Below are 18,222 nucleotides of genomic sequence, written 5' to 3'. Positions count from 1 at the left end.
TATATATATATAATCTAGCTTAGTCAGTCAGTAGCTCAAGCTGAAACTTTCACAAGACTGAATGAGTCAAAGAAGTGACCTTTCCCCTTCCTCTTACTGCCTGGGAGACAGCTGTCGCTTTGCTGTTCCTTAAAGTGGAAATAAACTGTCACCTGTAGGGGAAGGTCTTGCCATATGTTCAAGTATGCACATCATGCTGGCACATTATGGCACACTAACCTCTGTGTTTGCTCTTCTCTTGGGCTGAGAGTTCAGTGCTATCCCTTGCTGCTCCACCTACTGCCAACATCTTGCACGTCCGGAATCTTCCATTTTTGCCATTGGGAGGCCACTGTTAATGTAACTGCTATGTATACATGTTGGAGTTACATTGTGCAAGCTTAATTTTTTTGCATTTTACAGATGGCTGGAATTGGATAGGAGTGTGCACAACACTGCAACAAAGCCACAGGCAGTGTTCACAGATATTACAATAGCTAAGAGAAAGATGTTTTGGCGGACTAGATTTAATGCAGATTGGCTTCTTTCTAACATTCTGCATTTTTTTTACATTTCTGTACGCTGAGCCACCCATGCATAGCTCAGAGCACAGACCTGGCATGTTGAGATGAAGTAACTCCCATGAACATGTGTGGGAGTTTTATCATTGGGGCTTGGCTTATTTATGGGGCCAAAGACTCAAACTTAGAAAAGAACTGAGCCACAGATGGAAGCACCAGAGAGGGAGGATCATGATGCTGGAGTGGATCAGTTTGTCAGGTAAGTCTGCCATAATGTGGTAATATGACGTGCATGCTAGCACATTATGGTTAGGTCACTTTACTTCTGCTTTATAAAAACTCCTCATTCTCTGTGATGAGTGCAAACGCTATTAAAGGGGTTATTCACAGGAGGGCGAAGAGTTTGGAGAAGACAGGAGAAGTGAACAATCTAGGACAAAATAGCTGATTTGGAGAAATTCTCCAATTCAGCTCACTTTCCGGTTCAGCTATGTTGTCCTAGATTGTTCATTTCTCCTGTCTTCACCAAACTCTTCACCCTTCAGTGAATAACCCTGTTAGTGTTTATATTTACAGTACAACAGTTATATTAATAGTATAAAAAAATTGCAGTTTGCAGCCAGCACTCCAGCTGTGGTGACACAACAGATCCCATCATGCATCTGCCTCTGGAAGTCATGCCTGTGGCATTCAGAGTCTTGCGATCCCTAATGGGATATATAGTTGCACCGCGGCTGGAGGGCAGGAGTTTGCCTATCCCTGCTTTAGGGGCCAATCAGAAAAACTGAAAGCGCTACTGGAAACATGAAAAGATACTGCCAGCAAAATGTACCTGAAATAGTCTGTAAATGTATTTTTATGCCTTTAAACAAGTTTCCAAAAAACAAAATAACACTCATTAAATATATTTGCTCCCCAGATTATAAAAATAACATCTTGAAGGAGCGCGCAGCCATGGACAGGCCCTTCACACCAAAGAACATTGACTTAGACCTCGGTGAGTAAAACGCAGGCTCTCTTATACTGACCACTAATTGGTAGCTTTGGCTGAGACTGATTCTTATAACAGGCAATAGTCATCAACATCAGCGAGAGAGACCCAGAGCTGAAAACATTTCAAAGTAAACACTCTGCACACAGAAAGGAGATGTGATCGTTAGTTGAGTCGTTAAGAAAACCTCAGTCTTTGGGGAGTGGCTTGGAAAAGGGGAGGAAGTGAAATGATCCTCATTGGGTTGGGTATGGAATTCTACAGCTTAGAAACAAAACTTTTAAATCAAGTATATCTGTAAAAAATAAATCAAGGCAACTGGACTTGCTGTATTTTTCTTGAAGACGTTTCGCTGGTCATACGACCAGCTTTCTCAATTCAGAATGACTCAAAAAGTATCTGGGAATAAATATGGTGAATGTTTCTCCAATCAACATAATCTGTTAAACATAACCTGCATGGGGTCAGAGAACTCATGGAGCTAAGGTGTTGATTGCATTTGTGCAATTGGGGTCTAGGAGGTGTTAAAGCAGCATTGTATGTGGCAAACAATAGATGTCTCACCCCCCCCCCCCCCCCACCTCTCCAATTTGACATAAATGGACTATTTCACACCTCTTTGGAAGCAGCCCTCCTCCCTGTCTAGGATGTGAGGAAGCTTTGGAAACTTGACCGTCTTCAAAGGAGCGTTCTTTTTCGTTGAAGACAGTCAAGAGGTGTAAAAGAGGCAGTGGTGTCACATGGGGGGTGCCACCATTGGAGGAGTGACACCAAAATGACTGATATTCATCTTGGTGTCACCCCCTCTAAAAAGCCGGGCACATACCTCATCCCGCCAGGTGAACATCCCCTCCTCTCTCAGGCGTCAATAAGACGACCGCGCATGCGTGATGACATCATCGGGCACGCGCGCGGCAACGTCACGCGCATGCGTGATGACGTCACGGCGGGGTGTCACCCGGTCTCTGCTCCGGGTGACACCCAGCCTCGGGACGCCCCTGAAAGAGGTCATGTATGTTAAAATGGAGAAGCCAAGCTTGAATAGAGTCAGGGGGAAGCGAGGCTGGGACATCTTTTGTCTGCCACATACAATGCTTCTTTAACACTCTCTGGGCATCTTAATAACACCTGCTAGCTCCAATCATGCAAATGCAATCAGCACCTTACCATGCCTGTTATGATAAACAGATTGTGTTGATTGGAACCACATTCACCATATTTATTCCCAGATAATTTTTGTTTAAGAATTGTTTAATTTACTGTATCTTACAGTAACAGCCATAGGAAGGATTTTTTACAGTAACAGAAGCAGCTGTAACCTTACGCTTTTTGTTTTCCTTACAGAGCTACGCAAGGAGTACTGTAAATAGGACTGAATTCTTGCTGCTGGCTGGCCCAGAAGCTGTAACTTCTACTAAGGAAAGAACCTCAGGGGTTCCGCTGTGTTTTTATTCAAGATGCGTCTCGCGTTCGACTTTGTGTCCTTTCCATGCTGATCTTTTCGCTCTCGGCAGCAGATATATTTTCTGAAAACGATAAACGGTACTTTAAAGACATTTTAGATGCCTCTATGGAATGTATACGGTACATTGTTCTAGATCCTTATTCTGTCTATGCTATCTATCTGCTTTCAAGAGATGGGATTCAAAGATATGGAAAACTTTGCAGGTACCTTGTTACCATGGCGATAGTGTCATAACTGCTTACTGCGATTGCTTTTGGTAGGATTGTTAGGCCTTGAATAGACAGCAGCAACTTACTGCGTACAAAGGAATATATTACTGCCTTCTCTTATGGAAACTGAATAAATGCAATTGCGGTACAAGAAAAATACACAATGAAATCAAATTGTCAAATGTAAAAAAAAAAAAACAGTTGCAGAGTGTAATTGAAACATAGCTTAAAGCAGATCTCTCAAAAGTTAACCCTTACAAGGCGGCTATCCCCGCACTGCAAGGGTTAACTGCTCATTTCGTTCTAGTGAACGGAATAAAGATATACTCACCCGATCCTCGATCCTGCGGTGGCCAGCACTTACCTCTGCTCTGGCTGTGGTGTGTCCAAGCACCTTTGAAATAGATATATCTGTAAAAAAAGTAAATTGAGGCAACTGGACTTGCTGTATTTTTCTTGAAGACAATTCACTGGTCACCCAACCAGCTTTCTCCATTCAGAATGACTTATACAAAAATTATCTGGGAATAAATATGGTGAATGTTGCTCCAATCAACGTAACCTGTTAATCATAACCAGCATGGGGTCAGAAACCTCATGGAGGTAAGGTGTTGATTACATTTGCATTATTGGAGCAAGCATGTGTTATTAACCCGCCCAGAGAGAAACAGCAGAAATAGATCCTCCTCCTTCCCTCCATCCCACATGGATAGTAAAATGATTAATACATTTATTTGGAGAACATCAATGAGATCCTTCACAGACATCAGTAGGCTGGGTAGTCCAAAATTGAATAGAATGGTGTTTAGTCATCAGGAACTCTTTAAAGTATGTTGTAGACGTTATTTATGAAAGTGCTTGAAGGTAAAATTGTATCAAACTGATTTGCTTGTAGCAGCCATTAAGGCCTCATTCACACGGGAAAAAGCCGGCACGTACAGCTCCGTACTGCGTGCATGGCCGTATCGGGCAGCTCCCGGGAAGGACAGGTGCTGCGTGTGATTAGTACGCAGCCCCCGTCCTTCTCTATGGGAGTACGCCGCCCTACGCTTACCCTCCCTGCATGTGTCTGTACTCGTACGCTGACAGGATGGATCCTGTCTGCGTCCGAGCCAGGACACCCGTATGTACCTGCACTTGGGGTGAGCGTAGAGCGGCGTAAGGCGTACTAATCACATGCAGCACCCTTCCTTCCCGGGAGCTGCCCAATACGGCCGTGAACGCAGTACTGAGCTGTACGTGCCGGCTTTTTCTCGTGTGAATGAGGCCTTAGAATCTCCCTTTCCACTGTAAGTGAAGGGATAATCTAATGAACAATGAAATCTATGTTATAGATGGAGGATAAAGTAAGAGTTTTCTGAGTGAAATTATTATATTATAATGGTCCTCTGGTTTCAACACGTTCCGAGTCAATGACCCAGAAAAAGTAATTAGACCAAGATATTTAGGGATGTAATTATAAACAATTTGCAGAATCATTTACCCTGTAAATCTCTGACAATGTTCCTTCTGTGTGAATGGAGGGGAAAACTAATGTTCTTTTGTATATTTTCTTTTCAGGTTGAATGTAATGTAATACTGCCTGATGTCCATTAGATAGATCTGAGGAGCATATGCAGTAAGTATTTATTTCTTATGCTCCTCAGCTCCATCTACTGGCCATAATGTGGTATTACATTACATTCAGCCTGAAAAGAAAATATACAATATAGAATGTTTGTTTTTTGCCTCTTTTTGCACAGAATGAAACGTTCTTAGCAGTGTCATAAGCATGGTTGTGGCAGATATTAAGGAAACTTAACAGCTAGAGGCAATTTCTTTAAAAAAAAAACACTAACAGGGTTATTCACAAAAGGGTGAAGAGTTTGGAGAAGGCAGGAGAAGGGAACAATCTAGAACAACATAGCTGAACTGGAAAAATCCTCCAATTCAGCTCACTTTCCAGCTCAGCTATGTTGTCCTAGATTGTTCACTTCTCCAAACTATTCACCCCTTTGTGAAGAGACCTGTAAGAGTTATGCAGGCCATACACTCATAGATAAGATCTAACAGATTCCTCTATCCATGCTAAACAATGTGGAAGTCCGAATTTCCCGCTACGGCTATTGTATTCTGACAGCCACTGCCTATAACCAAAATCACTTGGGTGGATTGACCCTAGGTGGACTAGTTACTGTACACCCCCCCCTCCCCCCTCCTCACACACACATGAACAGTGACTGCAGCTGATTGGCCGAAAATTGTCAACCCTACCAGCTAAACAAAACATGTGATCACTTAATAACTTAATTCCTATGAGTTTGCCAAAATTTGAACAGTGTCTGTCCGGCCTAAAGTTAAAAGTCCTTAGCTGCACACTTCCTCTGGGACAGTGACTCAAAGTGCTGAAGCCAGAGGATTGGCATGATAGCCAGGCAATGGCATTTTTAAAATAAAAGGTCAGCATTTGTATTTCTTTGCTTCTCTAAGGAGAGGAAACTTTCAATCTGACCCCTTCTCTATATTCAATGCTCCTACAAGGGACCAAAATAGTTTGACCTCCAAGGCATTGGTGTTTTGCCGTAGTGTTAGTGGATGTAAAGAGAGTATTGGTTTACTGGGTAGGTTTGGGGTATAGCAGAGCTCACATTCAGATTATTAGATGCAGGATGAAACCAGAAGACAGGAATACGTATGTGTGACGACGGAACAAGCTAACAGACTTCTCTATAAGTACTTTGTTATAGGCCAGTGGAGAGAGCAGTGAGTGACATATCTCGCTCATATTTTACACTTGATTATATTCTATATTGATTACATTGATTTTGCTGGTTCAATATTAACTTTTTTTTTTATAACTGTTTAATGATGTCATCATTTACATCGCAGACAGTGGAAAGCAACCCGAGGTTGTATTGTAATGTGTCTGACATTGTGCAAAGCACTACAGTATGATCATGTGCTTGATGTGACAATAAATTGTAATAAACATGATTTTTATAACGTTGAATTTGCTATTTAATGTACAAAACTGAACAGAGACCTTTATGTTGTTACAATGCAAGAATGACGCTTCTTCTGATAGATAATATCACAGGTCGGTCTCATCCTAGATGGGACTCATCAGTGTAGTATGTGATCTTCAAACTTGTTTTAATTGCAACTGGAGTCAAAACTGTATTCCATACCTGGAGCTCTGCATTGTGGGTGACACCTGTACTCCACACCTAAAACTCTACATTGTAGGTATCACCTGTACCCCATACCTGGAGCACTACATTGTGGGTGTCACCTGTACTCCATACCTGGAGCACTACATTGTGGGTGTCACCTGTACTCCACAACTAAAACTCTACATTGTGGGTGTCACCTGTACTCCATACCTGGAGCTCTGCATTGTGGGTGTTACCTGTACTCCACAACTAAAACTCTACATTGTGGGTGTCACCTGTACTCCATACCTGGAGCTCTGCATTGTGGGTGTCACCTGTACTCCATACCTGGAGCTCTGCATTGTGGGTGTCACCTGTACTCCATACCTAAAACTCTACATTGTGGGTGTCACCTTTACTCCATACCTAAAACTCTACATTGTGGGTGTCACCTGTACTACATACCTGGAGCTCTGCATTGTGGGTGTCACCTGTACTTCATACCTGGAGCACTACATTGTGTGTGTCACCTGTACTCCATACCTGGAGCGCTACATTGTGGGTGTCACCTGTACTCCATACCTGGAGCTCTGCATTGTGGGTGTCACCTGTACTCCATACCTGGAGCTCTTCATTGTGGGTGACACCTGTACTTCATACCTGGAGCACTACATTGTGGGTGTCACCTGTACTTCATACCTGGAGCTCTGCATTGTGGGTGACACCTGTACTCCACAACTAAAACTCTACATTGTGGGTGTCACCTGTACTCCATACCTGGAGCACTACATTGTGGGTGTCACCTGTACTACATACCTGGAGCTCTTCGTTGTGGGTGTCACCTGTACTCCACACCTGGAGCTCTGCATTTGGGTGTCACCTGTACTACATACCTGGAGCGCTACATTGTGTATGTCACCTGTACTACATACCTGGAGCTCTGCATTGTGGTTGTCACCTGTACTCCATACCTGGAGCCTTGCATTGTGTGTGTCACCTGTACTCCATACCTGGAGCTCTACATTGTGGTGTCACCTGTACTCCATACCTGGAGCTTTACATTGTAGGTGTCGCCTGTACTCCATACCTGGAGCTCTGCATTGTGGGTGTCACCTGTACTCCATACCTGGAGCTCTGCATTGTGGGTGTCACATGTACTCCATACCTGGAGCACTACATTGTGGGTGTTGCCTGTACTCCATACCTAGAGCTCTACATTGTAGGTGTCGCCTGTACTCCATACCTGGAGCTCTACATTGTGGGTGTCACCTGTACTCCATACCTGGAGCTCTGCATTGTGGTTGTCACCTGTACGCCATACCTAGAGCTCTTCATTGTGGGATTTCACAATAGCTATACCTAGCTATATTGGTGGGATTTCTGGTCTTTTCTAGAGCTCCCTGGGCTGGCCATAGGACAGCACTGATGCACCAAATATCCCATCTGCCCCCCAAAGCAAAAATCCCCCCAGAGCCTCCCTAAAGCAAAAAAAACCCTCCCACAAAGCACACATTTTTTCCTTCCCCTAAAGCAAAAGTCCTGTGACCAGATGACTAGTTAAAGGATCATGTGACTGGTGTACCATGGTAGCCCAAAGTAGTATTTTCTGCAGCACAAGTAAGTGTTATACAAGGTGCTTTTATTCTCTTTTACCATAACAGGTAGGCAAGGGGGAAAGGGAGGAGGGGGGGGTCAATACATCAACAAATATAATTGTTGAAGCTATTCCCCTTTAAGTAGCCAAATACTGTATAGGGTATGCATGTAGATGAAGACATGGCTTCATTGTTTTATAGTCCACCTGTCACAGTTTGATCACTGTTCAATTCTCAGACCCAGCAAGTACACAGCAAGTCAAAGTTGGAGAAAAATTGGGAGTGCTACTTTCTATAATGGTTCTAGGCATGACAGCCAGGAAAAAATGGCATGTGTGTTAGCATGCACGCAAACTACCAGTCTTGCCATACACGTACATGAATGTATACACAGGCCAAACCACTTCCCGTAAGAAAAAAATGAAAGAATGTTTATTGGACGTTTATTGAAATTCCTGAATAGATTGTCGGTGTTTTTAGCTATGGCAGAACAGTGTGACATTCCTGGTTATCTGGCACCGGAATATAGTATGTGGGAGATGAAGCAGTTTTTCCACTTCCGACCTGCTAGACAAGATCTTTTGGCAGCCGCCCTCTGGAAACAATATAAAGAGAATGAGACGTTCTGCTGAAAGAGAGTCTGCTGATATTTTCTTGGGGTGAAAAGTTGGCGTTCCCAGATTCATGAGAGTTAAAGTAGAACTCAGTCAAGACAAAAACACATTTGCATAAAGGCAGGCTATGTACAATTACTGCTCCCTTTAGCCCTCGTTCACACCTGAACGGTTTGTAGCGCGTTCTACGCTCGACGAACGCTCTACAAAACGCTCAAACATCTAAATCCCATTGTATTCAATGGGTCTGGTTCACACCTTGGCGTATTCCAGCCAGTCCCTAACGCGCTACAAAACGGCCCACGCCTGAAAAGGTACATGTACTACTTTGGGCCGTTTTTGTTGTGCGTTTCCATTGGGATACTGCCAAGTAGCCCTCGGAAACGCGCGTTTGTCGCACTATTTTTTTTGCCACGAATCGCGACAGACGCGCATATGCAATACGCCTAGGTGTGAACCAGGCCTTACTCCTTCTAAACTGCAGCAGTGATTTCTTTGAGGGTAACACATTGTTGTTATTATACAGGATTTATATTGCGCAGCGCTTTACAATATAAGCAGGACATTACTTTACATACTTTATTATGTACATATGACAATCTTAAAATATAAAACCAATAGTGCAGCACTCAAAGGTCTTCCTTTCCACTGGTACATGCCCCATTGTATACCATCTGATATTTTTCTGCTATACACTGAGTGGCCAGATTATTATGACCACCCCATCACTAGTTCGTTGGGCCGCCTCGTGACTCCACGAGATGTTGAAAGGTGATGCGAGGAATCTGACACTGCACTGTTGCCCTTCTGTTGTCTTGTACCAGTCTTGCCACTCTCCGTTCTGCCCTAACATTGACTAGTCGCTGACGGCCACAATTCGCACGTTCAGACCCAGATTTTCGGCTGACAGTCCAGTCTTTAAACACTTTAACAATGAGCCCCTCTTGAACATTTAACAAATTCTGCTGTTTTGCTGATACTGGCTCCATGGCTCCGAGCGCCAACAATCATCCCACGTTCAAAGGCTGTTAAATCGCATTGTTTACCTGTATCTTCAGAAACAAATCACTTCTACTGTCTTGGTAAACAACCTGCTTCCCTATTTATAATGGTCTGGCCCTCTAGCAACTTCAGCGCGAAATTATAGCGAATTATAGCTAATTTGCCTACAAACGTCAGGTGGTCATAATAATCTGGCCACTCAGTGTATATACATTTCATCTTATATATATCACAGACCATATTCCATATTACAATAGCAGAGATTAGATGGGGTTGTCTCAACGCGTTTCACATGAGTTGAGAGAGACACTATTGAAATACATAAGGCATCATATAAGTATCAAACATTTCATATATATCAAACCAATATTACATTGTAGTCACATAATTTTCTTACTTTGACATAGAGTTTGAAGTACCACGGAACCATTTTTTAGGTGAGTACCTGTTAAAGAGTTCCCCCGGGGAATTTCAGCCAACCCCATTCAATCTCTACTATTGTAGTACGGAATATATTGTAGAATAAAGTCTGTGATCTCTGGTGATGGGAAGAATCAAGGGAGATGTGTACATCATGCAGGGTGATAGGGTGAAAGGGGTAAAAAAAAAACTGGGTGACTCCCTGGATTGTAAAGTGAATTGACATGACTGTATGTATGGATGCTGCAAAGTACAGCTCTTGTACATGCTGGGTGTAATTCTCATCACCTTTTCTTCATCACTATTATGGATGCTGCACACTATCATTTTTCTTGTGCTGCATGCATGCTGATACCCCTTTGGTTAGATTGGAAGTGAAGAGAAGTCTACTAGAAAATGTGCATTCACTGATACCTGTGTCAATGTTGGGGGGATTTTCCTCATGTCCTGTTCTGCCCGTACCATCAATTAGATAGGAAGTGGGGGTTCTCCTTACTGCTGTTCTGTCTGACATCTGAGAAATAGAGAGGAAGTGGGGAGATTTCACTTCACTTCCTGTTCTTTCCAACATTTGACAAATAGACAGGAAGTGGGAAGATTTCCCTCCTTCCTGTTCTCTCTGACAATTGACAAACAGACAGGAAATGTGGATATTTTCCCCTACATCTGTTCTTCCACGCAACTGTCAAGTGATCAGAAATCTCCCAAATAAGGACAGAAATAAAACATTGACAGGTTCTAACCCGTCCTCATTCTAAAAGGTTTGTCTTGATTAAGTCTGAGAGTTCATTTCCAGCCAAAACATTTTATTTCGCTTCTCTGTGGCACATTATGTGCTTTCCTGTAACCCTGAGGTCATCTCTAACCCACATCAGGAATTCTACAGATTATTTATTTGTTTTATACGCACATATCACAACTGTCCTCTGGATCTCCGGCAGGTTTTCACTCTCCACAGTCAGTCCTGGGAGGACATAGCTAAGGGCTACTTCCAGCTGGGCTGCTGGGGTGATGAATTCTTTGCAGACTCTGTTGTCCCCACCCAACGCTGGAGCTCAAATATTCCTGGATTCTAAGAACTCTAATGAATTCATTTGTTCCTCCGGCAAATATAGGTCAGCGCTGAAAGCTTTGAAACCTCTCTAAATCCTAGAGCTAAAACTAAATTCAATAACGCTGCTGAAGAACTCCATGCAAGTGAACAATATACAGGTATATAGTACCACTACAGTATAGGAAAACCTGCCCCAGGCATCTCTCTTCAGCTTTACTATATTGGTTGTAATAGGACACAGCCCTAGCATTCCTTGGGGTAATTCTAATCCAGGGGTAGGCAATCCTGGAGACTTGGAGATCTACTTGAACAACATGGAAGAGATTATCAGGGTGCAGCACGCTTACTCTTTTATGGAGGTAACCTAGCTAGGACCAGTGGCGTAACAACCGGGGGTGCAGCAGGGGCGCGGGCACCGGTGAAAAAAACATTTCTGCCCCGGGCGCCCAGAACTCTGGTTACGCCACTGGCTAGGACCCATTAAACAGTAAGGAAGGTTTAAAGAGTTCAGAGTTCAGTGGTAACACAGACTTTAGAAGATAATAGTAAGTAATGCAGAGGTCTTTTGTAAGTAATGCAGAGTTTGTAGGTCAGGAGTAATTAACACAGTGTCCAGAGGTCAGTAGTAAGTAACACAGACTGCATGAGTCAGGAGTAAATTACACAGAATTGCAGTAATGCAGAGTTAAGGGGTCAGCAGCATATAACACAGTGTAGAGGTCAAGAGTATGTAATGCAGAGGTCAGTAGTATATGACGGAGAGTGCAGGGGCCAGGAGTAAGTAATACAGAGTTTAGAGGTCATAATTATGAAATGCACTGTGCAAGAGTCAGATAAGAGGTCAGTAGTATGTAACGCAGTGCAGAGGTCAGTAGTCGTATGTAACACACAGTACAAAGGTCAGAGTAAATACCCCACAATCAAAAATACCCCCCTTCCAGTACAAACATCTACCCCCTAAACTTAAATCGATAAAAGCACAACCCCTTTCCCTCTAAAATTCACTTTGACTTCAGGTGCAGCAGAAGGAAGTCCTCTCAGGTCCTGCAGGCAGGAAGACATATTAGTGAAGCACTAGACCCACTGATAAGTAAGAAGTTAGTTTGGTATAACATTCTCATAAACAGCTCCCTGTCAGCTATTTGTGGCACTTCTCTGCGCTATTCTTTATGAAGGGGTGTTTGCATTGATATTAGGAAACAAACTTGGGAACTGTCTAAAATCTCAGAACAGCTGTCCATGATAGAGACCACAAGACCTGAGAGGTCCTAATCAAAACGCTGTAGTGTTAGCCCAGTCAGTAATAGAAAACAGGCCCCACAGCGACGTGATGTGGTCTGCAAGGTGAAGTTACAAAGCTTGGCCAAGTGATTACTCAGAGGTTAAAGGAAAGGCCATGAACAGGAACTGTGTCATGGATTAGCGATAACTAGCCGAGGAGACAACAGCTCATGAAGTCACTTGTGTTGGCACGAAATGAAAACTTCTGTGACTTCAACTTCCAATATGATTCACCAGCTCAGTGCAGAAGATAATTTGAAACTGTGCAAGTAATGTACACCATTCCCACAGTCTATTATTTCTAGGAAGGAGGGAAAAGATCTTCAGACAAGTCTGGAAATCCCCAGGAAAATACGAATGACAAGGACTGAGATACAACCATAGTGGGCTAAGGCTTTTATGTTTTAGTATGGACATGGAGAACGCACAATACTATCACAATGTACAAAATAAAAAGAATAGTTGTATAATTATTCTTTTCAGTCAAATAAAGCAGATTGTATGACCTCCTCATTTAAGATGTGTTCTTTTTATCTTTCTGAAATGTCTAGGTTGTGCAATCAAGGTTTCAACCCTTTCCTACTCTATCCAAACCAACAAAAAAAACTGTTTTGGCTATATATACACTTTAATATTTGTGTTTTATATCTGGCCGGGAATTCGTTTTACATGTTAAGTGTAAATTTTTAGGCTAAGCTTCGCAGCCTTTTTACACCTCTCTCGCCCTGTAACGCTGGGAGTATAAACCTCCCATAATACCTCTCACTCATAAGTGACCAGACTGACCCTCTTCCCTGCTGCTGATCCAGATGGTCCTCATATGATCGTATTTGTAAAATGCAGTAAAACTGTGTATGAGGGTACAAGGTTTCAGTCAGCCAAAGCAAAGCTGAAGGCTGGTAGTTTTTGCTGTGCCGTCTGTTTAGACACGGTGCTCTAGGAATCCTTTGTCATGTATGAAAGGTTTATTTGTAAAACATAGATTGTATACGTATATATATAGAATCAGTTTAAAACATTATACATGTTAAAGTGGACCTTCACTCAAATATAAGAATTTATTTAACTGTAGGAAACTGCCGCACTCCTTACCGAATGCCCCTTGTGCTGAAAGATGGGTGCTGAAGCGACTGTGGATGGTGCCGCACTTCACAATGTCTATCAGAAATGTCACCAGCACACCAGTGGATAGTGTTCACAAATAAAGTAACTTTTATTCACGCATATTTGTCACATCAAAAATTGCAACGTTTCGGGGCTGCGCAGGGTCCCCTTCATTAGGCTTAGCATGACAATCAGTGTAAGAAACTCATAACCTTATATATCAACTCTAAAACTTCCCTCTGACATCATTAAGATGCCACATTCCTGCAAGGACATTAAAAGAAAACAATGAATGAGGTCAGAGGGGTGTAACCCTGGCTATTCTGGCTATTCTGATTGGGCTACACTGTTTTAGAGTTGGTATATAGGGTTTTGAGTTTCTTACACTGATTGTCATGTTAAGCCTCATGAAGAGGACCCTGTGCGGCCCCTAATCGCTGCAATTTTTTATGTCACTTTCTTATTTTTTGCCTAGGTGAGGATGAAAGAGTTCATCCCCACCTGCCCACCCCACCTGCAGCACATCACACATCCCAGGAGACTTCAGAAATCTCTGCCCACAGTCCATTGGTCCACGCATGTGCAGTGACACTTCAACGGCCATCTTTGAGTTGGGAATCGGCTGTCACTTCCTGATCACTCAGCCAGCTCCCAAATCCAATAGAGAAGAAAAAGCAGGTTGTAGGAAGACAACCCTGGACTCCATGGGCTGGTAAGTGGGTGTTTTTTAAAAGTCAGCAGCTACAGTATTTGTAGCTGTTGACTTTTAATCTGATCCCTGTGCTGGGTGTTCTTTTTCAAAAATCAAAAAATGTTTTAAGAAATAAACAAAGGACACAAAATCATGCTGCAGGTCATGCACAGTGCAGCTCACGGTCCCAGTAAAGTGTCACTGTGCACAAACAATGGAAAGGATGTCCTTTTGTGAGCCCGTCCCAGATAATACCTGGTTAAGACCAAAATGGTTGACAAAAGAGCAATATACAATATAGTAATAATATAGATGATAATAATAATAATAATAGATAAATAATGTTATATATAGTACTGTATATTAGCATAGGAGAAAATATTTTTTTATTTGCTGGGAATAAAAGGGGGAGTTTCACTTCAAAGAATGGCTGTTCTTCTGAAAGTCTTTTTTTGCACACTAAACCCCAAAATTATTTTAATTAGAGCGACCACAGTCACGCAAGAGGATTTTACATTGGTTTTGTCTCTTGCTCTCATATGTGCCAGCTCCTTATATGTGTTTACGTGGTAGAACTCTATAACCAAGCACTATGACACAGCTCCCCCTTGTGGCTGCACTGTGCCTCTGATCTCATGCTGGACACATACAGTATAAGCTCACAGCAATGCAATGAAGTGGTGAAAGGTGATTAAATTACATGTGACCACACTGTATGGCCTGAGAGTGAAAGTAGAAGACCACAGGCACGCTTCTCCTGCTTTCCCTTCCTGTGAGTCAGAATGACTTATTGCAAGGTAGCATTTGGGCTGGATGTATTTCTTTCTGGCTGGACAGATGAACGCATTACTCTCTGAAGCTAACAATTTAGAGGGTCAAAGATACTCACTATGCTTCTACCGCATGTATATTTTCAAGCACTGCCAATAAGTAAAACTTTAGGATCCTGGTGTTAAGGCGTCAGTCCACCCAAATTCTTTTCGTTAGTCAAAGTCAAAGAGAAACAATCAATACCGGTCGTGACCCACACTTTAAGAAGCCATGGACTTGTTTATTTTTGGGGGGTTTTCTGATCACATAATGAAATTTGGTCTCCCAGATAGTGGTGTAGCACTCCTTCTCTATCATAATCCATGGATATTATCCAAAGCACCCTCTAAAGTAGGGTTGCCACTTTTTCTTTCAGCGAAAAACCCAAACACTCTAGCGACGCATAGAAATTTTTTGGGGAGAATGAGTCGCGGCTTGTTCATATGTAAATATCACAATGGAGACTATTTTCAGTGGGGGGCCAGTAGCCCCTATATTCATTTTGGTTGCCCCTGTCTGCCTGACATCATGTGTCCGGGTCTCAGCTGCCATGAAACCCAGACACAGCATTCAAAAGCCTGACTGTCGGGGCGAATCCCGTACAGGTGGCAACCCTAATCTAAAGGCATATTTGTGTTTGAAAGTCCAGATTCACTGCACTCCCCAAGACAGACTTCACTCCACACTATAAGATTAACACTTGAAACACATAAGCGACTTGTATTATGTGAGCAGTGTGTGGATCAATGTAAAGCTTTATAACCTGGAGCTGTGTGCGGGAGCATTGCTGTGCACCATTGTTTCCTGTGGCTCCAGTGAGTTGCTGAGGTTAAGCAGGTACGTATTTAATTCATTCAGCATTCTGAAAGGAGGAGAAAGCAGAGCGACCTTAAGGCCTGGTTCACACTCAGCATTTTGTAGCACTTTTTCTGCCCTAGAGAACGCTCAAAAAAATTATGCCCCCCAAAAAATCCCATCAATTTCTATGGCCCTGTTCACATCTGAGCGTTTTGTCGTAATAAGCAAAACGCTTTTTTTTTGGCATATTAGAGCTCGTTTTGGCCACATGCACTCAATAGGAAACACTTGAAAACGCCCGTTTGCTGGGTCTTTGCGTGTTTTTACGCGCATTTGTGCGCGTTTGCTCATTAACGTCAATGCGAGATTTGATTTATGCGCATAACCGCGCATGAAACCGAGCAAAAAAACTCATGAAAACGTGTATCAAAGACGTGCATAGAAATGCGCAAAAATGCTGTTGCCTAGGTGTGAACCCAGCCTTACTATCCAGTCACCGGCCATGGGTGGGGGGTTATGATAGCCTGGAATTGGTTGAATTACGCTGGCCATGGAAGACTGAAGGTGGGAGAAGGGACGGCTTCAGATTAAAGATAAGTATTACAGCAAATAATGTTTTTTTATTCTGCCTTTAAATAGGCTCCTTTTTTTGGCCGGAGTTCTGCTTTAAGTTCCTCTAATATATATTTATCTGGATCCAACAGGTGTCGGCCTCATGCCTACCTCTAGCCCAGATTTGCTGCCTGTGTAAACAAGGCTTAAATCTAATATACAGAGCTGAATTTTCTAGCTCTCCGGGGAACAGACAAAGTAAAGAAGATGTTGAAATAAACAGACGGGTCTGAGAACAGTTTTCCCAGTTTGATCGAATATCGAAGCCACCGTCTGATCTCATTGCATATGAAAGAGCGCACAAGAGCCAGGAAGCAATGCTCAATGCATCACTGAATAGAAATGATTAAATCCCAGCTTCCCAGCCCACTTATTAGCCGGGGAGGTAATGTATCGGAACAGAACAGCCAGATAAACAGGGGAGCCTATGCAACGCCACACTCCACCATATATTTTCATGTGTATAAGTGTCAGCCCGGGGGAACCTCAACGGGCTGTCAGCTGTGGTCGCAAGATGGCGTTTCAGCAGCCAAAAGCCAGAGGTGGATCTTTAATGAAAGCACAACCCAAATATCCTCCGCACTCTTCTTGTAATTAAGAAAATTGATCACATTACTGTCGGCTACACCCTTTTTTCATGTCTTATTCTTGGCTCTGCAGCGTGAAGCTCTTTCTGGGCTCTGCCTGTTGACGGTAGGTGCCAATTAATGCATCAAAGTCTCCTGGCACAGCAGGGGTTCTGTACAATAGGATGGGAAGGCTGAAATGAAGCCCGCTTGTGATCTTGCCATCTCTTTCACATCTTCAACTTACACGCTATCTCTCGCTAGAATCGGATCCATTGAAGTGGTATCCGCAATGACTGTGGCACCTGCGCATTGGTGACGCAGGGCGACGACGCGCAGTTCTCCCCGTCTCCGGGTGCCTGTCCTTGAATCGCTTTGTTCTCCTCTATCCCTCGGTGAAAGATTCACAATGAGGTCTGCAGGTGATAGCTGATTCAGTGTGCGTTTCTGAAGGGTTACAGCGCCCTGTCATTCTAGTGATGACAATAAGACACATAATAAAGAAAGCCAGCAATGTCCGCAGCGCCATTTTATCTGACTCACAAATCTGTGGCGTGAGAATGAGATACTTTGTATATATGCAGCAGGTAAAACGTGTTATGCTGCAGATGCATAATGTTCCTAGAAAAAGGTTTCCTCAAAGAAAAGTAGAAAAATTAGCAAGGAAATACATGGGAGGACAAGAAGCCCACCTGGGGCTTTTTTATCACCATGACGTTGCTTGACTGCATCGGAGTAACTTGCTGTTTAAAACCTTCTGGTCACCAGTAACATGCTGCTAATGAAAAGAGGTTTCCATGGACAGGACCTCTTTAAACAGCTATCCTGCATGTAGGAAGATTGGAGAGGACCCCAGTTATGTGTTGGAGTCTATATAATTTTTAGGTCCAGGTTAGTGTCCATTATGGTGGCCAAAATTATGTCTTCTCAGGCCCTGTAGCTCTGAGGTCTAAGTGTGGTGACCCAGTATCAATGCTGGATGAGCCAGGTCCAGCTGACTTCTGTAGACTGGCTGCGGCAGGTCCTATGAAGAAGACTAGTGTTATGCATCATGACTGGCCTGGAGACTTATGTTCCCAAACTAGAATATCAAGTAATCCCTTAGGCCTGGTTCACACCTGGGCGTTTTACAGCGTGTTCCTACACGCTGTAAAACGCTCAACATGTGAAAACCAATAATTGCCTAAGGGCATGGTTCCCACCTGGGCGTTTTTCAGCGCGTATGAACGCGCTGAAAAACGCCCTATGCCCAAAGAAGTACAGGTGCTTCTTTGGGGCGTATTTGCCGAGCGTATCCATTAGGATACAGCCGGATAGCACTCGGAAACGTGCGTTTGTCGCTCGTTTCTTTTACTGCAAATCGCAACATTTACGCCAAA

At 43.2% G+C, this 18,222-nt stretch overlaps 1 protein-coding gene across 1 annotated transcript in view; it reads left to right on the top strand.

The window, feature by feature from the left end:
* Positions 1-3,024, top strand: part of MXRA8 (matrix remodeling associated 8) — a 37,061-nt gene extending 34,037 nt beyond the window's left edge. The window contains exons 9-10 of the mRNA XM_018553088.1: positions 1,420-1,497; positions 2,836-3,024. Coding sequence (XP_018408590.1) covers positions 1,420-1,497; positions 2,836-2,861 — 104 coding nt within the window. The 3' untranslated portion in view covers positions 2,862-3,024. The remainder of the gene's footprint in view (positions 1-1,419; positions 1,498-2,835) is intronic.
* Positions 3,025-18,222: the final 15,198 nt, after the last annotated feature.

The sequence above is a fragment of the Nanorana parkeri genome, unplaced genomic scaffold (assembly GCF_000935625.1).
Source record: "Nanorana parkeri isolate BGI_ZX_2015 unplaced genomic scaffold, ASM93562v1 scaffold109, whole genome shotgun sequence".
Taxonomy (NCBI): Eukaryota; Metazoa; Chordata; class Amphibia; order Anura; family Dicroglossidae; genus Nanorana; species Nanorana parkeri.
The sequence above is the reverse complement of the archived record's forward strand: the minus strand, read 5'-3'. Positions and strand labels throughout refer to the sequence as shown.